The following is a 19,646-nucleotide window of genomic DNA, read 5'->3' on the forward strand; positions in this document are numbered from 1 at the left end:
AAATCAGACATGTATTAAAATCCCAGTCTCCCACGCTCAAACACACACACACACACACACACACACACACACACTTGCACACAAACACAGTACAAGCATACAGGTATTCTTGTGTACATGCACACATCAGTAAAGCTGAACGTGTATACACTGACAAAAATGCATTCAAAAGAAAGAGTGAATCTCACAAAACCAGTCCAGAACATGTCCAGGTTATATTTGACCCCAAAATTAAAAGTAATAAGAAATAATATTTAGCATTTTATTATTATATTATTATTATTATTATATGATAATTAAGCATAATTTCCACAAAATTCTCACTGCCATAATGCAGAAAAATATTATATAATGTTTAAAATTGAGGAAAACATGCTTAGTTTTATTGTAAAAAAAAAAAAAAAAAAAATCTTTATCAGTACTATAGTAACTTCAATCTCAATACATGCAAAACAGAATTTCTAGTTTTTACCCTTTGATTTTGGGGTAAAATGTTGGGCAGCTCATTTCTGCCACCGGACTATAATAATAGTATAAGGTTTAAACTCAATTCTGAGAATTATGAGATTTAAACACAATTTAAACAAGAGAACAAAAATCTGAATAGTGAGACTAAAAAATGAAAATTGAACTGCAAGATATAATCTTGGAATTGCGAGAAATAGTTAGAATTCTGACAAAAAAAGAATTGAGTTATAAACTCGAAATTAAGAAAGTCAGTTAGTTTATATCTCGTAATTCAGACTTTTCCACCTCAGAATTCATATTTTTTTTTGCAGATAAAAGGTCACAATTACATTTTGTCTTTTTTTTTTTATGTGGCGGAAATGAGCTGCCATAAAAATGGGACCTAGACAATTGTGAGATTCACATATAAACATCTCACAGATTTGAACTGAAACGGCTTCATAACTCATTGAGAGGCACACACAGATATTCTGATATTTGCACGTGTGCACATCTGATACGGAGTAGTCTGATAACTGCAGTGACTTTACATGAAGGGAGGTGCTGAGTTGCAAGTAATGGCTTTAAAGAATCCGCTCGGAAATCCACCGACGTATTCTGCGAGGCATCAGTGCTAAATGTTTTTGCGATTCCTCTTAAGTGGACTCCTCCCCCAGAACTAATGGACCAATGGAACTTTGGGATTTCTATGACATCACTCATGAACATATTAATCTCAGTGTTTGTAGGTTGTCAAGTTTTGAGAAGAAGCAGGCTGCAGAAGTTGGCTTACAACGTATGTCCAGTTAAATGTGGCAAAACACAGAGGCACTAGCATAGGAGGTGACATCAAGAGAGGTTATACCTCCTCATTTTCATGATCACCATCTTTGCACTTCTTTTTTTTCTTTTCTTTTTTTGTGGGGGGGGGGAGTCAAAGCAAACTTGACTGAGAAGAACCTGCATGAATGTCCCCTCCGAAAAAAAAAAAAAAAGATCCATCGAAAATTGACATTAAGGCCCACATCTCCCCCTCCCAAATCTTGATCAGGGACTCGTTGCGTCATTCATCATTAACTTTCTTCTTTCCCCAAGTATGTTTTAATAGTTTGAGATTCAGTCTGGAGTGACGTATAGCTGCAAAAGTCACATGCATGTGAGGGTGGCACGACAGAAACATCATCTTGCATAGTTTTTGATGAAGTCCTGAACTTTGTTCCTGAAATCCTCCTAAAACAGGAAGCATTAAGGAAATTGATGGGTTTGGGTAAAACATGAACCCACAAATGCTCTGCCCATAGGGCTAGGTGATATATTAAACATTTATGATATATTCTCTACTATTTTTGTTGCCAATATACATCATATCAGGATGACTTTATTTCGTTTTTTTTCTTTAACCATTACGTTTCCAAAAGACTGTGCTGATAGACTTTGTAACCGTGTTTAGGAGTGTGCTGATTCTTTACCTTGTCCCGTAAATGATGTTCAGCTGCATCTATATTCAGTGGGTCATCAAAGTTAAGAAGATCCTGTGAGAGAAACAAATGTCTATTGGCATTGACACTCAAAGATGAAATTCTAAAGCATAAAACCCTGATGATCAAACACTGTTCCTGAAGACAGCGTGTGTACTTACAGTGAAGAGTGAATTCAGTCCCCACACTACATCCTAGAGACAAAAAATTGGTGGAAAAACACAGACAAGCCACCATGTAATTAGGATATCTTATCTAGCTGCTAATTAGCATGCATATTACTAGAATATTAGCCATTTATTAGTACTAATTAAGCACATATTAATGCCTTATTCTACATCCCTAATCCTACCCAATACCTAAACTTAACAACTACCTTACCAACTAATAATAAGCAGGTATCTGGCAACTCATGTGTGCCCATGTGTGCCCATGTGCTCTCTGAGGAGGGGTGGAAGGAGAAACAATGCTCTCCTTTTTTTATTTATATTTTGACTGCAGTACACATTTCAGTATTCAATATTACATACTGCACCTTTAACATGAGCACAGTGTTTTTAGAATGCAGTGTCATATGCAAGACGTGAGCTCCATTAATTTAAATTTAATTGAAAGAAAGAAAAAGAAAAAAAGAAAGACAGACAGAAAGAAAGAAAGAAAGAAAGACAGAGGCAGCATTTCAATACATGTCTGTGAATTTCCTAAGATGAATTATAAAAACACGAATTACCTTTAGTGTACGAGTGGGTGCCCATCCAGTACCATCAATCGAATGCTCACGCAATAAACTTGCAACAAAAAGCAGAGATTTTAACATGTATACAATATCCACCAGTGGTGGATGAGGAGATACCCCCTGACAATGTAAAGCGCTTTGAGTGCTTAGAAAAGCGCTATATAAATGTAAGGAATTATTATTATTATTATTATTATTATATAATTTGAAGATCACAAATACAGCTGTAAAAAGAATCAAAACAATCTGGAGTCTGTAGCTTTAAGATGGTGACAAAAACAGACACATACCTCAGACAGATCTCCCCAGTTTCTGCAATGTTTGGGTGCCATATTCTAGTTAAGCACTTGACTTTGGGAGGCTGTGGGAAACAGAACATGTTTTGTTGTTACAAATGTTTGTTTGTTACAAATAAAATTAAAATGAACAATACTAAAAGCACCATGAAAAGTACAAAAGTAGTAGTCTATAAGATCAACTGTGCATTTAATTTAAATTGCTATATAATTTACTTCTAGTCACTTAACTCAGATATATAATCACTATGTAATGCCTTTGCCTTAGTAATATTTCATGGTTTTCTCTAAACTTAGATACCAGGATTGAGGGTCCATGTCTGAATCTATTCCCGGCCTTTGCTGGGATATAACCAGTGCTGTGAGGTCAAGGATGGGTTTTTATATATGTGTGCATTTGTGTGTGCATGCTCAGGCAGCTGTTTTATTGAATTCAGACACTGCAGAGCATCAGTAATGCCAGCAAACATCTATTTAACAAATGGACTAATAAAATCATTGTAGCACGAAGAGTGAATAAGTGTGGCATTTCCCCCAATTACTTCATGATATGTCAGAGGCACTTACCACCATATTATAGGCTTCAGGAACTTCAATCTCAAACTGAAACTTTCCACCAAGGTAATAGCCTTCATCTGACAGAAATGTAAAGTTATATATTCACTTGAAAAAAAAAAAAAAAACTTGCAATGTAAAAAAGAGGAGCAAAGGCCTATACACACAAAGAGCAACATAAAAAAATATATACATACTGTACATATATGTGTATGTGTATGTGTCTGTCTGTATATATATATATATATATATATATATATATATATATATATATATATATATATATATGAAAATTTTAAATGATTTTAGATTTTTTTCCTCTGCTGGTTCAAGACAAATTACTCAAAATATAAGATTAATATATAAAGTATCTTATTGTTTCACGAGGTTATGTGAATGTGAAATGGTCCATAGGCATATAATGTTTTATTTTAAATACCTGTAAACTGTGTGAATAGGTCTTAAAGAGACAGTTCACCCAAAAAGGAAAATTACCCCATAATTTATTCACCCTCAAGCCATCCAAGGTTTATATCACTTTCTTATTTCAGACGAATACAATTGGAGGTATATTAAAAATGCCCTGGCTCTTCTAAGCTTTATAATGGCAGTGAATGGTGGTCTAGATTTTGAAGCCAAAAACGTGCATCCATCCATCCATCATAAAAAGTACTCCAGACAGCTCCATTTTTGTAAAATAAATATACATGTTTAAAACCTTATACTGTTGTACACTTTCACAAGAGAGTGGTGCTTTTTTTAATACAATTCCGATCGTATATTCGTCAGAAAGAAGAAAGTGGGGTGAGGGTGTGTAAATCATGGGGTAATTTTCATTTTTGGGTGAACTATCCCTTTAATATCGGGCATGAATAGGTGATGAAAAGAGATCAGAATTACCTGGTGAAATGGCCAACTGGAAGTGACAGAGTTTGTTTTCATCAGGAAACGTAACTTTACAGGTATCTGCAGAAAGAATAATAATAATGTTTATTATAGTTCTTAAATCACAAAAAATAGAATTTAACATATGCATAACAGCTGACACATACAAACAGGTTTGTAGATGTATGAAAGCAAGAGCATTAGGGATGCACCAAAATTTAAAACCATGGCAATTCTGATAAACCAATAATATTTTCATGTTACGGCCGATATTCAATCTCTATAATATTTAGTCAAATGAAACACTAAAAATTAAATCAAATAATTTTAAAAGTTATACACATACATACTAACACACACGCATATATAAATATATATATATATATATATATATATTTCATTTTGATGTTATAAGTACAGTCGTGGCCAAAAGTTTTGAGAATTACATAAATATTAGTTTTCAAAAAGTTTGCTGCTAAACTGCTTTTAGATCTTTGTTTCAGTTGTTTCTGTGATGTACTGAAATATAATTACAAGCACTTCATACGTTTCAAAGGCTTTTATTGACAATTACATGACATTTATGCAAAGAGTCAGTATTTGCAGTGTTGGCCCTTCTTTTTCAGGACCTCTGCAATTCGACTGGGCATGCTCTCAAAGTGGCTTCTTTGCTCCCCTTCTTGACACCAGGCCATCTTCCAAAAGTCTTGGCCTCACTGTGCGTGCAGATGCACTCACACCTGCCTGCTGCCATTCCTGAGCAAGCTCTGCACTGGTGGCACTCCGATCCCGCAGCTGAATCCTCTTTAGGAGATGATCCTGGCGCTTGCTGGACTTTCTTGGACGCCCTGAAGCCTTCTTTACAAGAATTGAACCTCTTTCCTTGAAGTTCTTGATGATCCTATAAATTGTTGATTTAGGTGCAATCTTAGTAGCCACAATATCCTTGCCTGTGAAGCCATTTTTATGCAACGCAATGATGGCTGCACGCGTTTCTTTGCCGGTCACCGTGGTTAACAATGGAAGAACAATGATTTCAAGCATCACCCTCCTTTTAACATGTCAAGTCTGCCATTCTAACCCAATCAGCCTGACATAATGATCTCCAGCCTTGTGCTCGTCAACATTCTCACCTGAGTTAACAAGACGATTATTGAAATGATCTTAGCAGGTCCTTTAATGACAGCAATGAAATGCAGTGGAAAGGTTTTGTTGGGATTAAGTTAATTTTCATGGCAAAGAAGGACTAAGCAATTCATCGGATCACTCTTCATAACATTCTGGAGTATATGCAAATTGCTATTATTAAAACTTAAGCAGCAACTTTTCCAATTTCCAATATTTATGTAATTCTCAAAACTTTTGGCCACGACTGTAAATTCAGCTGGATAAAAGGTATAAAAGGAAAAACTGTGTCCATCTTCATTTCAGACTGAAAAGCAAAAAAATTTGATTATTTTAAGGGAGGGAGATTCTTTTCTATACCCACTGCATATGCTTATTTGTTACCCTGTAAAAATATTTTGCACCACATGTGGACCTGTCTGACTTGAGTGGAACGACTTTATGCCATGGCTAAAGTGAAAATCTTACATTTGATTTTTGAATGCACCCATATATATATATATATATATATATATATATATATATATATATATATATATATATATATATATATATATATATATATATATTTTTTTTTTTTTTTTAAATAAAATCAATACTTTTATTCAGCAAGGATGTGTTAAATTGATAAAAAGTGATAGTAAAGAAAATATATTATTAGAATTGTTGTATTTATTTTGAATAAATGCAGTTCTTTTTAACCTTTTATTCATCAAATATATTAGACAGCAGAACTGTTTCCAACATTCATAATAAATCAGAATATTAGAATGATTTCTAAATAATCATGTTATAGACTGGATGTTACATGTGACACTGAAGGCTGGAGTAATGATGCTTAAAATTCAGCTTTGCATCACAGGAATAAATTATTTTTTTAAAGTATATTCAAATAGAAAACTATTGTTTTAAGTTATTTCACAATATTACAGTTTTTTCTGTATTTTTGATCAAATAAATGCACGCTTGATGTGCAGAATAAACGTTAATGTTTCCAAACTTTTGGTCTGTACTGTATATATATACGTATATATATGTATATATATACATATTTGTGTGTGTGTGTGTGTGTGTGTGTGTGTGTGTGTGTGTATGTATATATATGTCACAGTTCAGTATGTACCTTGGTTCGGAGGTCACGGTTTGATATGATTTTGATACAACAGGAAAAAAAAAACTACTATGCTAGGTTTCTAGACAGTAGTACAAATTACAATTCCACCAAGATATTATATATATGTAATCTGCAGTACATAAATACATAAAATAAATTATTGAAATATATTAGATTTATTTTAAAGATAAACAAGGGGGGAAAAAAGTGTGTCACGTATCGTAGCCTATATGCTGAGTTACTGTGCTGTTCACATATATTTATGTGCAATAAGGGATTTTCATGTGCAATAGAATTTATTATTACTATTATTATTATTATTATTATTATTTATTATTACAAGATTAGTGTGCAATATATACTATATAACTAATGTAATGTACACAACTGGACTTTGTCATTGGTTCACAGAAAGGAAACTCAAATGGCAGAAAGTGACATCCTATTGGTTTTCTTTATTAAAAAAATAAAATACAAAGTTTTGTTTTCATTGTGAGTGTACACAAATAAAAGCAGACCTTTATACAGTGATGCATTATTAATAAGACAATAAGTGTTTAAAGTTGATTCTGCTGGTATAAGGAATTGATCCCGCCGGCGAGCGCAAATGTATACGTACACACACACACACACACACACACACACACAAACAAAACACATCAGTTCCAGCATTGCTAACTTGACAGCGCAGTTGGTTCTTTATCAAAATAAAATACAGTGAACCAAACATCAGCGCACCCATCTCTGTGTCACCGTTGGAATGCGATATATATACAGTACAGACCAAAAGTTAGGACACACCTTCTCATTCAAAGTTTTCTTTATTTTCATGACTATGAAAATTGTAGAGTCACACTGAAGGCATCAAAACTATGAATTAACACATGTGGAATTATATATGGAATTATATACAATAAAAAAAAGTGTGAAACAACTGAAAATATGTCATATTCTAGGTTCTTCAAATTAGCCACCTTTTGCTTTGATTACTGCTTTGCACACTCTTGGCATTCTCTTGATGAGCTTCAAGAGGTAGTCACCTGAAATGATTTTCACTTCACAGGTGTGCCCTGTCAGGTTTAATAAGTGTTTCTTGCCTTATAAATGGGGTTGGGACCATCAGTTGTGTTGTGCAGAAGTCAGGTGGATACACAGCTGATAGTCCTACTGAATAGACTGTTAGAATTTGTATTATGGCAAGAAAAAAGCAGCTAAGTACAGGAAAACGAGTGGCCATCATTACTTTAAGAAATGAAGGTCAGTCAGTCTGAAAAATTGGGAAAACTTTGAAAGTGTCCCCAAGTGCAGTCGCAAAAACCATCAAGCGCTACAAAGAAACTGGCTCACATGCGGACCGCCCCAGGAAAGGAAGACCAAGAGTCACCTCTGCTGCGGAGGATAAGTTCATCCGAGTCACCAGCCTCAGAAATCAGATTAGAGACCAGGTCAATGGCACACGGAGTTCTAGCAGCAGACACATCTCTAGAACAACTGTTAAGAGGAGACCGTGTGAATCAGGCCTTCATGGTAGAATATCTGCTAGGAAACCACTGCTAAAGAAAGGCAACAAGCAGAAGAGACTTGTTTGGGCTAAAGAACACAAGGAATGGACATTAGACCAGTGGAAATCTGTTCTTTGGTCTGATGAGTCCAAATTTGAGATCTTTGGTTCCAACCACTGTGTCTTTGTGCGACGCAGAAAAGGTGAACGGATGGACTCTACATGCCTGGTTCCCACCGTGAAGCATGGAGGAGGAGGTGTGATGGTGTGGGGGTGCTTTGCTGGTGACACTGTTGGGGATTTATTCAAAATTGAAGGCATACAGAACCAGCATGGCTACCACAGCATCTTGCAGCGGCATGCTATTCCATCCGGTTTGCGTTTAGTTGGACCATCATTTATTTTTCAACAGGACAATGACCCCAAACACACCTCCAGGCTGTGTAAGGGCTATTTGACCAAGAAGGAGAGTGATGGGGTGCTGCGCCAGATGACCTGGCCTCCACAGTCCCCGGACCTGAACCCAATCGAGATGGTTTAGGGGTGAGCTGGACCGCAGACAGAAGGCAAAAGGACCAACAAGTGCTAAGCATCTCTCTGGGAACTTCTTCAAGACTGTTGGAAGACCATTTCAGGTGACTACCTCTTGAAGCTCATCAAGAGAATGCCAAGAGTGTGCAAAGCAGTAATCAAAGCAAAAGGTGGCTACTTTGAAGAACCTAGAATATGACATATTTTCAGTTGTTTCACACTTTTTTTGTTATGTATAATTCCATATATAATTCCACGTGTGTTAATTCATAGTTTTGATGCCTTCAGTGTGAATCTACAATTTTCATAGTCATGAAAATAAAGAAAACTCTTTGAATGAGAAGGTGTGTCCAAACTTTTGGTCTGTACTGTATATATATAAAAACACATTTAATGGTCCTATTATGGTTTTTCACTTTTTGAATTTTAGTCAGTGTATAGTGTGAATGTTTGTGCATAAAAAAGAAAGTTACAAATTTCAAAGTCCACTCCAAAGGGAGATATTTAGTTTAAAAAAAAAAATCCCTTTTCAAGACCTACACTGAATGGCTTGTTTGGACTACAGCGTTGTTTTCCGGGATTTTATGATGTCATAAAGCGGCACAATAGAATATCATTAAAATAATCCCAGAGGGTCGAGTTGTGGTGCATCAGACGAGACAACGACGGAGAACTAGCCCTGCTGTAGCGTCAAGTTTCGCAAGTTATTACACATGCACCTGAATAATTATGTATGTATTATTAAAATGTTATTTTTATATATATATATATATATATATATATATATATATATATATATATATATATATATATAATAAAATGCTGACAGTACAATCTAGAACAATGATGTTATCTGCAGAGTTTACACTTCAATTATGAGACTACAGTGTTTCCCATACATTTAGTGCGGGGAATTCAAATTATAATGCTATAATTAAAGAACAATAAACATAATAAGTATACACTTATCTATACACAGTACATGCAGTTATTTTTAAGCAGTTGTTGACATCCTTGAGCGCGATCCTCTTGCTCAATATGGTCTGAATCCGGCACAAATTGACATGACAATATTGACCCCATCCTTAACTATACCGGAACAGCCGGAACTTGCTGCGTTGGCAAGGGGCGGGGCAGTACTGAAACACCATCTAAGCCAGCGGTCCCCAACCTTTTTAGCGCCAAGGGCCGGTTTAATATCAGACAATATTATCACGGACCGGGCTTTAAGGTCTGATGGATAAAAACAACAAAATAAACGATACTACTGGCATAAAAACTATGGTATATTGTAAATATAGTAATAAACATGAATCCACTGTGTATTCTTATGCAACTTTATTAGCAGCGTCCTCATAACATCACGCCAACAATATAACATGAATAACATCCTCTCTGCCCCTAACGCTCACTGACTCTGTGACGTTTAAACATCCCTTAAAAATATAAGATACCGCAAAAATCCACCGCGCCCGGCTCTACTGGTCCAATCAGCGCAGGGTTGTGCCAGTGTTGTTTTGTGTCGAAAATGTGAAAAATATATATAATGAGCGAGTACATCATGAATCTATTTTCCCAAACCGTGTTTTTGTCTTTTCCTGAATCACTACGGTACCCTTATAATAAGTGTTTATATTCTGACTATTTTAGTCTGGTTGGGGTCGGCAACGCTGCAGAGTAGCACAGTACCTGCGTGACTCGCCATAGATGTAAACAGAGAGAAGTAGCTCCGGCTACAATGTTCTTCCGCCAGACGCGAGCACCAAAAGTTACCGACTGCAGCTTTAATGTAAGTTATTTATTCTTTCTTGTGCGGCCTGGTACCAAATGACGCACGGACCGGTACCGGTCTGCGGCCTGGGGTTGGGGACCACTGGTCTAAGCTATTCGCCAATCACATTACAACGCACTGGGACAGCTAACCAATCACATCACATTTAGTTTTTCATCAAACCCGGAAATAATCGAGCCGTTTGTGCAAAGCTGGGGAGAAAGGTATTGTAATAATGTAAATTATGTAAAAGATAATGGGTTTTTAGAACCACGAAGCATGAGAAGATGATCTAGTACACCCCCCAAAATCAAGACTTTGTAAAAGAGCATAATAGGACGCCTTTAAAGTGCAAAGAATGACCTGAACATACTCACTTGGAAGGTTGGCCTCAAGTTCTGCAACCTCTGTAAACACAAATCACAAATCAAAGCATAACATTAGTGTTCACTGTTCAGTACTGATGGGCAACAAAGTTTTATATTTTTTCAAAATATATATATATTTTTTTCAGATTATGAAAACTTAAATAGAAGGAGCTTTTTTACAGGTCTTTTGCATTAGACCATCTACAAATGTTAAATCTACACATAAAATATCAAGGTTACCATTGCATCTATCTGAAGAAAAAAATTCAGTGAGTGATCTGTAGTTGATTTATAGTTATTTTCAAAGCTATCAATGTATTCTCATCATAAAATAACTTCATTATTCTTTATTTAATTCGAACAAGTAAGTTTTTATTTAAAAACTAACCAAAATCCAAAATTATTTGTTCATAATCGCTGCACAGGAGAGACTTGGTGTTGTTTCCAAACAACAGGAAATATATCAGTGTCAGCATCAGCAATCGACAAAAAACCAATATCGTGCTTCCCTACTATTAATATTCTAAATATTATTTTATTCATCTCTGAATTTTTTTTTATTTTTTATTGGAATTATGGACTGTGAAACACAGATACAAGACATAGTTGTATCTAGCTATATAAGGCCACATGCTTTCTCACGGTACCATCTCTAAATGTTAAGATGGAGTGGATCCAATGGCACGACTGATTAAAATAGCCTGAGTGTGTGACTGTGGGTGGGAACTGCTTTTTAAGCTGCTGGTAATGGCATACAGACTCCTCCTTTCAGTCTGTTATAAATAGAGTCTACTGCTCTCCTGATCTGGCTTGCATCACATCACCTTACACCAGTTAACTGGCACCGCAACTCCCTGCAGACAGACACCGCACAACACAACTTCACTCATCACGCTCTCTGAAATCAGACCTGCTCTAGTCTTTCAAAAGAGTTTTGCAGTGTGTTATTCATGATCCAATTAAAATGTGTTAAATCATGATAGACAGACAAATAGATAAACAGAACGGACAGATGAAAGGTCGATAGATAGATATCAAACAGTTGATGGTCTCCACTGACTTGATGGTTTCCACTGATTTTCATAGCATGGAGAAAAAAATATATATATATATTATGGAAGTCAATTGGGGATCATGAACTGTTAGGTTAGACAGATTCTTCAAAACATCTTTTTTTGTGTTCAACAGAAGAAATTCATACAGGTTTGGAACAACTTGAGGGTGAGTAAATGATGACAGAATTTTCATTTTTGGGTGAACAATCCCTTTAATGTTTTGATATAAAGTTTTGTGGATAAAGTCATGTCACACAAACAGTTCATGCCTAATTTATCCGTGACCGTATCAGAACAGGCCTAAAAAATTGGTTGTGAACCACTGAGTGCAAACCGCTGCTCTAGTGTATGATCCCAGCAGGCAGGGGGAGTGTTTTGTCAGTGATTGGTACCTTTGATGAGCAGTCGATCTCTGATGGATACTCTATGAGCGGCATCATTGGAGCCTGCAAGGGTCTGGCCGGCCCTCATGCCCTCCTCCCTTTTCAGCTTACTGGCTAACGTCAGCATACCAGCAGACCAACATACACACTCTCACACACCTTTGAGGAACACAAACACACACAATGATGGTGAACATCAGGGGCGGATTGGCCATCGGGAGCACCGGGACATTTCCCGGTGGCCTGACAGTCATTCTGGCCTGCCGGATGCCGCTGTGCAGTCGATCAGGCTGACGTGCAATAGGCTGGTATGCAACTGCGAATTAATTGACGGTTTTATGAATCTACGAATCAGGCGATCGCTAAGTGAAAATAACACCACCACATGACCAAACATCAGCGAAGCACTGCCTAATTGGCTATATCCAGAGGCAGGCTTTATCTTAGAAAATCGGATGGGACGGTTCACTGAAAAAACGTTCAGTTCTCCACACACTGTTCGGCACGCGCTGGGACCGCTGTTCAACTTAAATCTGACAAAGCATCTGTAATATGGTTTACTATAAATAACACGCAAAACAAACAGGGTTCAAATAATATGTTTCTGTTGATGCATGCGCATTCTGGATTCCCAGACATTACAACAACAGCGATGATGAAAAAAAAATAAATAAAAAATACTCACTCAAAAATTCACTCTTGTTCAATACTAATTCGAACACTGTATCCGTGCATTCTCTCAGAGTGACAGTCTTTATATTAATCGAACAGCAACAACAAAGAAATCACTCACTGCTCTTGATTAAAAAGCTTTTTTTTACTTTAATAAAGAATAATCTTTAATTTATAGTCCAAAATGCAATGTTTTACATTTGATTACTTTATTTAATTTCTGTACCTAAAAACTAATGCAAGACCTACCTAAAAGACCTGGAAGACCTGGAAGTCAGTTTATTTAATTTGTATCTTTACTTTATCTTTATCTTTACTTGTATCTAATCATCTTTATTGTATTTATTTGTGCTGTTGCTTGTAGTTTGAATATTCTTAATAATATGAGAAATATATATATTTTTTTGAAAGTATAGTTTTTCCATAAACATAGCAAATACAACTGTACCGAAACCGTGACTCTAAAACCGTGAAACAAACCGAACTGTGAAAAAGTTGAACAGTTCCACCCTAATATTATTAACATAATCATTTGGCAGACGGACGCTTTCATTCAAAGCGACTTACAATAGATAAAATCTATTAAAAAAAAATAAATAAATAAATAAATGTGTATATAATGTATATATATATATATATGTTACAAATGTATATAATGATAGATGTTTTAAAAGAGCATCTTAATGACAAACTAGCGCACTGTTTTACATATGGGGATACAGTATTTTTTTTAAATTGATTTTCCATTTCTAGCCTACAATATGTAGCCTAGTGTACAATGCTTATTTATTTTGAAGGTGACGAAGGAAGCAACAGTAGCATTAGTGCTGCTAGTGCTCCTGCTGTTGAACAAGAGAGGGTGGACAGCTCAGCTTTTGAGTCAGAGTAGGAACCTTCAGGTAAAGTTTAAGCTATAAGCAAAACTAAACATGCTGGCTATACTCTTAGAAAATATGTGCTTTTATGATTTATAAGGTCATCAGTAGTAGGACTGTGATCACGGGGACATACAATTGATGGCTGGATAATTAATATAAATTATTGAAAGTGCTTATTTCATATTGCAGAGAAACTCAATGTGCAGAGTGAGAGAAAGGTGGATTAAGGGAAAGATGATAGAGACAGTGAATGCCTTGATACTTCTGGATACTTCATTTGATTATTTTGCCCGTCCACAGTCTAAGGATTTTGATTTATTTTTTAAGTATAACCCAATTCAAACCACTGAAAGAGCCAAAGAGTTTAGCAGTCTGGTGGACACATGAATTGGGTGGTGACTGCAGCAACAGAGGTGGCCTGGGGTGGAGTCAAATTCCCGGCCTGATTTACTGTCCCAGTCCGCCACTGGTGAACATCATTTTTATATACAAAAAAAAGAAAAAGAAATAAACACAAAAATACTAAAACATTAACTTAAATTGAAGTGAAATTAGAAAATAATAAAAACTAGCTAGAGACCCCAAATCTGGATATATTTCTGCAAAATATGTGCTTTTACTACTATTTTACTTTACAAAAACAAATCAGGTACTAAATTATTAAAGAGAGTAATTTTTTAATTATTTAAATAAAAAAAAAAAATAATAATAAAAAAAAAGGTTCCTCAAACCCAATAGCTATGTACACTACAGTAATGTTGTTGTATCACAAAGTAGGCATGACATTTTCAGAATATTTTTCATTTATTTTTCTGTTTGGGGTCCGTTTTGAAAACGGCAAGAGTAAAATGTAGAAAAATAAATTTTAACAGACCACAGAGAAATAATAACAGGAGTGCTGCACGGCTGAAGTGCACACATTAATCTTAATTTATTCAAGTTTACTTGTTGTTTTCTAAAACAAGCAGCTACTGTATTGGTAATGAATTATAAATGTGCACGCAAAGATCATGCAAACTTATGTCATCAGTTTACTTCCTTGTTTACTTCCTTGATCAAGAACAGATTGCTTTTAAACCAATCGCAAACCATTCTGGAGTTGACATGAAGCACACAACAGTTATTTTATACTGACTCATATTATACATTCATACAAAAGTATACTTTACCGTGGTATCACCAAGTTTTGGTTTCATAGTAAGAGCATATCACTAATATGTACTACAAACATAAACATTTTGTGGACGTGTAAAATGGTAATAACATGTTTTCTAAGCATGTCCTTTTACACTTCTTGGAATACCATGTAAATACCATGGTATAGGAACAGGGTAATCTGTCAGTACAACTGTATAAATATACCATGGTATTACCATCTGTTACTTTACCCTGCTACAGCTGCAGCACTTTCTGTGCGGGATTAGTAAAACTCTTAACCAATTTCTATATTGTAAAGACTACAATGACCTTTTTCAGACGCAGATGTTATGAAATAAGACCATACAAACTTTAATAATCATCAGTCACCGGCTTGGTTTGAGCCGTTACTGTGCTAACATGTTCATTAGAAGCGACACGTTGATTCCTATCACACAGTGCGCTATTTATACTAGAACTGAAATTATTATATTGTTTTATGCTGAAATATAGAGGTTAAAGGATCTTTACATTTATAACACAACTCTTAAAATGTAAAATAGCTCGGCTGTGATCAATTTTACACTTACCTGCCGCTGTCAAGAGTCACTGAACTGCCCCGTTTACACCATAATCAGGACACTCAAACTGAATTTCACACCGTTTCCCCCCAAAATACTTCAAATAAAATACATTAAATGACGTTAAAAGAAACAGAATTGAGTAGAATGCTGCGCAAATTAGTTCCGCTGAGTTGAATGATTTCCGCTGCCTGAGCGGTTTAGAAGCCGGAAGTTGTTTTGTTCGATTAATAAGAAGTCCGTGTGGAATCCAACGCCACAAATACAAATTCCGCCGAACACTGTAGCTCATTCTTTTAGTCGTGCTCATAGAAACATTAAACTCATGACATCATAAATCCAAGTTTAATGTTATTGTTGTTTATTATTGTTGTTCAAAAGGATGAGAACAGAAATAGCCTACAACACAAATGCTTTCTTGTTTTTTAGAAATACTGAGAAACGATTTAAACAGACAGGGGTCCAAGGGTCTGAAAAATCAATTTTGGAAGCTAATAAATAAAATATTTCATTAACACTTTTACATCTGTGTCATTTGAAGAGGCCCCCATTGCTTCCAACAACCTGAAAAAGTTGAATACAAATTAAATAATGTTTAAAAAATTACAATCATTAAGATGTTATTATATAGGGCCTATTAAACTTTCTGAAATACTTGAAAAAATGGTATATCTATTTATGAATGTAAATTTAATTAAACGAATTACACGCAAGCAAATCCATTGACTATTGCTTCTTTGAGAGCATGATTTTCCATAAAGGTGACTTATGAGCTGAGATTGTCTGTTTTACCTGTCTGTGATGGTCTGAGACAGTCTCTGGGCCTCAACGGGATCCTTCTCCAAGAAACTTTTTTTTAACCAAGTCAATAAACCTTGACAGTGGCGTAATCATCCAACACTTCAGACATTTGTGCCTGTGAAAACAAATACAGACAGAATTAGTGCTCTGCATTTATCCCATCCAAAATGCACACACACACAGCAGTGAACATACACACATCCTGAACACACACCCGGAGCAGTGTGCAGCCAGTTTTTGCAGCGGCACCCCTAGTCTTTTAAGTATTATAGCATTTAATTTATTTATATTATATTTTTCCTCATTTTGTTAAGATAGATATTTAAAAGTGGTATTTTACAATCATTAATTTCTTTATTTGCAGACTTTTTGACAGGATTGTTTTGACACACACACACACACACACACATATATATAAAATCCACCTACAACACTTTATCATTGTATGTGACCGAGTCATGGATCTTCTTGTAGACTAGGAGGGAACTGGATTGTACATAAGCTTTCCAAAAAGGCTGTAGGGCTGCATAGAACTGTGAATCAAGAATCATAATTTCCACTGAAGATTTCTAGTGCTAGAATACCATTCAATCACACTGGTTGTCTCATCAAGTATATATAATGCAGGTTTCCTGAACAACAATTTATTCAACATTTTGCTGGTTTATTTAACTTCTTGACCGATTTCACTGAGTTTGGAGGTGCTTTCTCCATATTCCAGCTCAAAATCCATGGAGTAGCTGAAAAGAGCGAGGCACCCTCCTGGGCTCAGAATCTCATCTGCCTCCTGCAGGAAGTACGGATGGTCAAACCAATGAGCGGCTGACATTGATAGAACCAAGCTGGCTACATCATGCTCTGCAGGGCAACTCCTCTGCAGAGCTCACTCTAATGGAGCGAGATAAACAGAGTTATACACTGAGTATAAATTGTAGTGAGAATAAAAATAAGATAAGAAAAATATGAGAAAATTCTTTAAACAAAAATGTTTTTTAAAAGTGATATAAATATAAGATATAAAAAATAATAAACAGACAGACAGACAGACAGACAGACAGACAGACAGACAGACAGACAGATAGATAGATAGATAGATAGATAGATAGATAGATAGATAGATAGATAGATAGATAGATAGATAGATAGATATACTGTATATATTTTACATATATTGTTCAGGATTAAACCTCACAAAAGTGTGTCCAGGTCACATTCAAACCAACATGAAAAAAAAATGCACAAGAGAAACTTTTTCAGACCATTAAGATTTTTATGACAATTCATTTTACTTCATTAATATTATTGTTATTATTTCTGAAAGCTGTGTGTTTAATTGAAACAAAGACATAAAGTAAGTATAATAAATTAATTAAGTAACATTGACTTTTAATAATATTAATAATAATAATTCATTACATTTATATAGCGCTTTTCTAGCCACTCAAAGCACTTTTACATAGACAGGGGGTATCTCCTCATCCACCACCAGTGTGCAGCATCCACCTGGATGATGCGATGGCAGCCATAGTGCGCCAAAACGCCCACCACACACCAGCTTACTGGTGGAGAGGAGACAGAGTGATGAAGCCAATCAGCGGATATGGGGATTGTTAGGAGGCCATGATGGTCAGAGGCTAATGGGCGAATTTAGGGGGGATTTTTAATGACCACAGAGAGTCAGGACCTCGGTTTAACGTCTCATCCGAAGGACGGATTTTAAAAATTAAAAAGAGTTATATATAGTGTGAGTATTATTGGAAAATAAATAAAATAACAAAAATATAAAAGATCTTTTTTTTATCTTATTGACATATTGTAATAAGATAAAAGATTTGATAAAAACATAACTGTATAAAATATTACATACTAAACATTGTCCTGTAATGTGAAATACCCCCAGCATAATTGTTCAAGTGTCTATTTTAGTAAATGGCAATCTTTGTTTTGTTTTTTTGTTGTTGTTTTTTTTATCTATATATTTCTGAAAGTGTAGGCCGTTCTTACAGAAGCTGTATCTACATGGGATGGTGACTAGATCAGTGAACATTGAAGCTCCTCAGACCGAGGGCCTCCAGGGGTCGCAAAATCTGAAAAGAACAAAAATAAATAACTCACCTTCAGTTATGGACTGAAAATTTTAATTAAGCTATGCACTGTTTACATGCAAGGAAAAGTATTTGATTAAATAATAATAATAATAATAATTCATAAAATATTAAATAAATAAAAAACACCTGCAAGGTCAAGCCTAATGTTTAATTGTTAATATAAACGTGTGTGATTTTCACACATAATTAAAATATTTTTTTTTCTTCCCCATACCTAAAGTCATTTAGTATTTCACAACATGTGCTTTACAACCAAACTAATGGCATTCAGTATAATTTCATACGGTTTCAGTGTAGTCCAAATTAGTTTTAGTAGCAAATACAGTATAAATACACCTCCTAAACCAAAACGCTAACATTAGAAATATGTTGAGAAAATATTTTTGATATTTTACATACATGTGATTGAATATCAGGTGTGCTCATAGGCCTTTGTCTCTTTCTCAGGGTCTCTAAATATTCTGATTACCAGATAAAGAGTTGAAGCATTCTAGCTTTTTGTTCATAACGTTTCACTTTTCTGCAGTGATAATTTTCACTTCACTTGAATTTCTCTTTTATTTATCTGGTAATAACTCCACCTACAGTACATATACCTGAAATTTGACCAGGCAAGAAAAGAACGCTTGTATCAGCCGTCCACACTTCTGCTAATGCAAGGATTTTGTGTATGTAATTTTTTCCATAACAAGCCACGCCCCTCCATAAGCCCCTCCCCCATAACAATATAAAGGTAAATCAGTAGCAAAACTCGAGAGGTTGAAGATATGAATGTGAGAACTTGTCATATTAATATTTGTATTTGTAAGTTAAAATTTACACTCACAGCTCTGATGTGAAAAGTTGAATCTTTCAATTTGCACACACAGACAATGATCAAAACACCCGTGTTTTGAATTGGAAGTTGTAGATTAATAGTCACAAATGTGTAGAATGACATTCACACAAAGAAAATTACATACACACATTTTTACGACATATTTACTTTTGCACTTTACTTCAGTTTCGCTGCACAACGTCAAGTCGGCACTTACAACCTCTCAGATCTGGAAGTACAAGTTCAAATCCTAGCTCTGACTTTTGCTACTCTTTTTGCGGTATTCTGTTGCAAAATCTCACTTGTGCACTTGTATATGCAGATGTGAGAGAGCAGAGCTGGGGGCGGGGCTTTGGTGCGAATGAAGACATTTTATAGGTCGATGCCCGACCAATGAACAATGCCGT

At 35.4% G+C, this 19,646-nt stretch overlaps 1 protein-coding gene across 1 annotated transcript; it reads right to left on the minus strand.

Moving 5' to 3' along the window:
• Positions 1 to 1,372: 1,372 nt before the first annotated feature.
• Positions 1,373 to 15,739, minus strand: LOC132142369 (NEDD8-conjugating enzyme UBE2F-like). The gene is made up of 10 exons (XM_059552178.1): positions 15,523 to 15,739; positions 12,255 to 12,404; positions 10,817 to 10,846; positions 4,413 to 4,478; positions 3,525 to 3,592; positions 2,952 to 3,022; positions 2,656 to 2,713; positions 2,087 to 2,119; positions 1,917 to 1,979; positions 1,373 to 1,677 (listed from the first exon to the last, which is right to left on the minus strand). Exons 2-10 carry the CDS (start codon positions 12,370 to 12,372, stop codon positions 1,627 to 1,629), a joined length of 558 nt encoding a protein of 185 aa, XP_059408161.1. The 5' UTR covers positions 12,373 to 12,404; positions 15,523 to 15,739; the 3' UTR covers positions 1,373 to 1,626.
• Positions 15,740 to 19,646: the final 3,907 nt, after the last annotated feature.

This window comes from Carassius carassius, chromosome 6, assembly GCF_963082965.1.
Source record: "Carassius carassius chromosome 6, fCarCar2.1, whole genome shotgun sequence".
NCBI classification, from domain to species: Eukaryota; Metazoa; Chordata; class Actinopteri; order Cypriniformes; family Cyprinidae; genus Carassius; species Carassius carassius.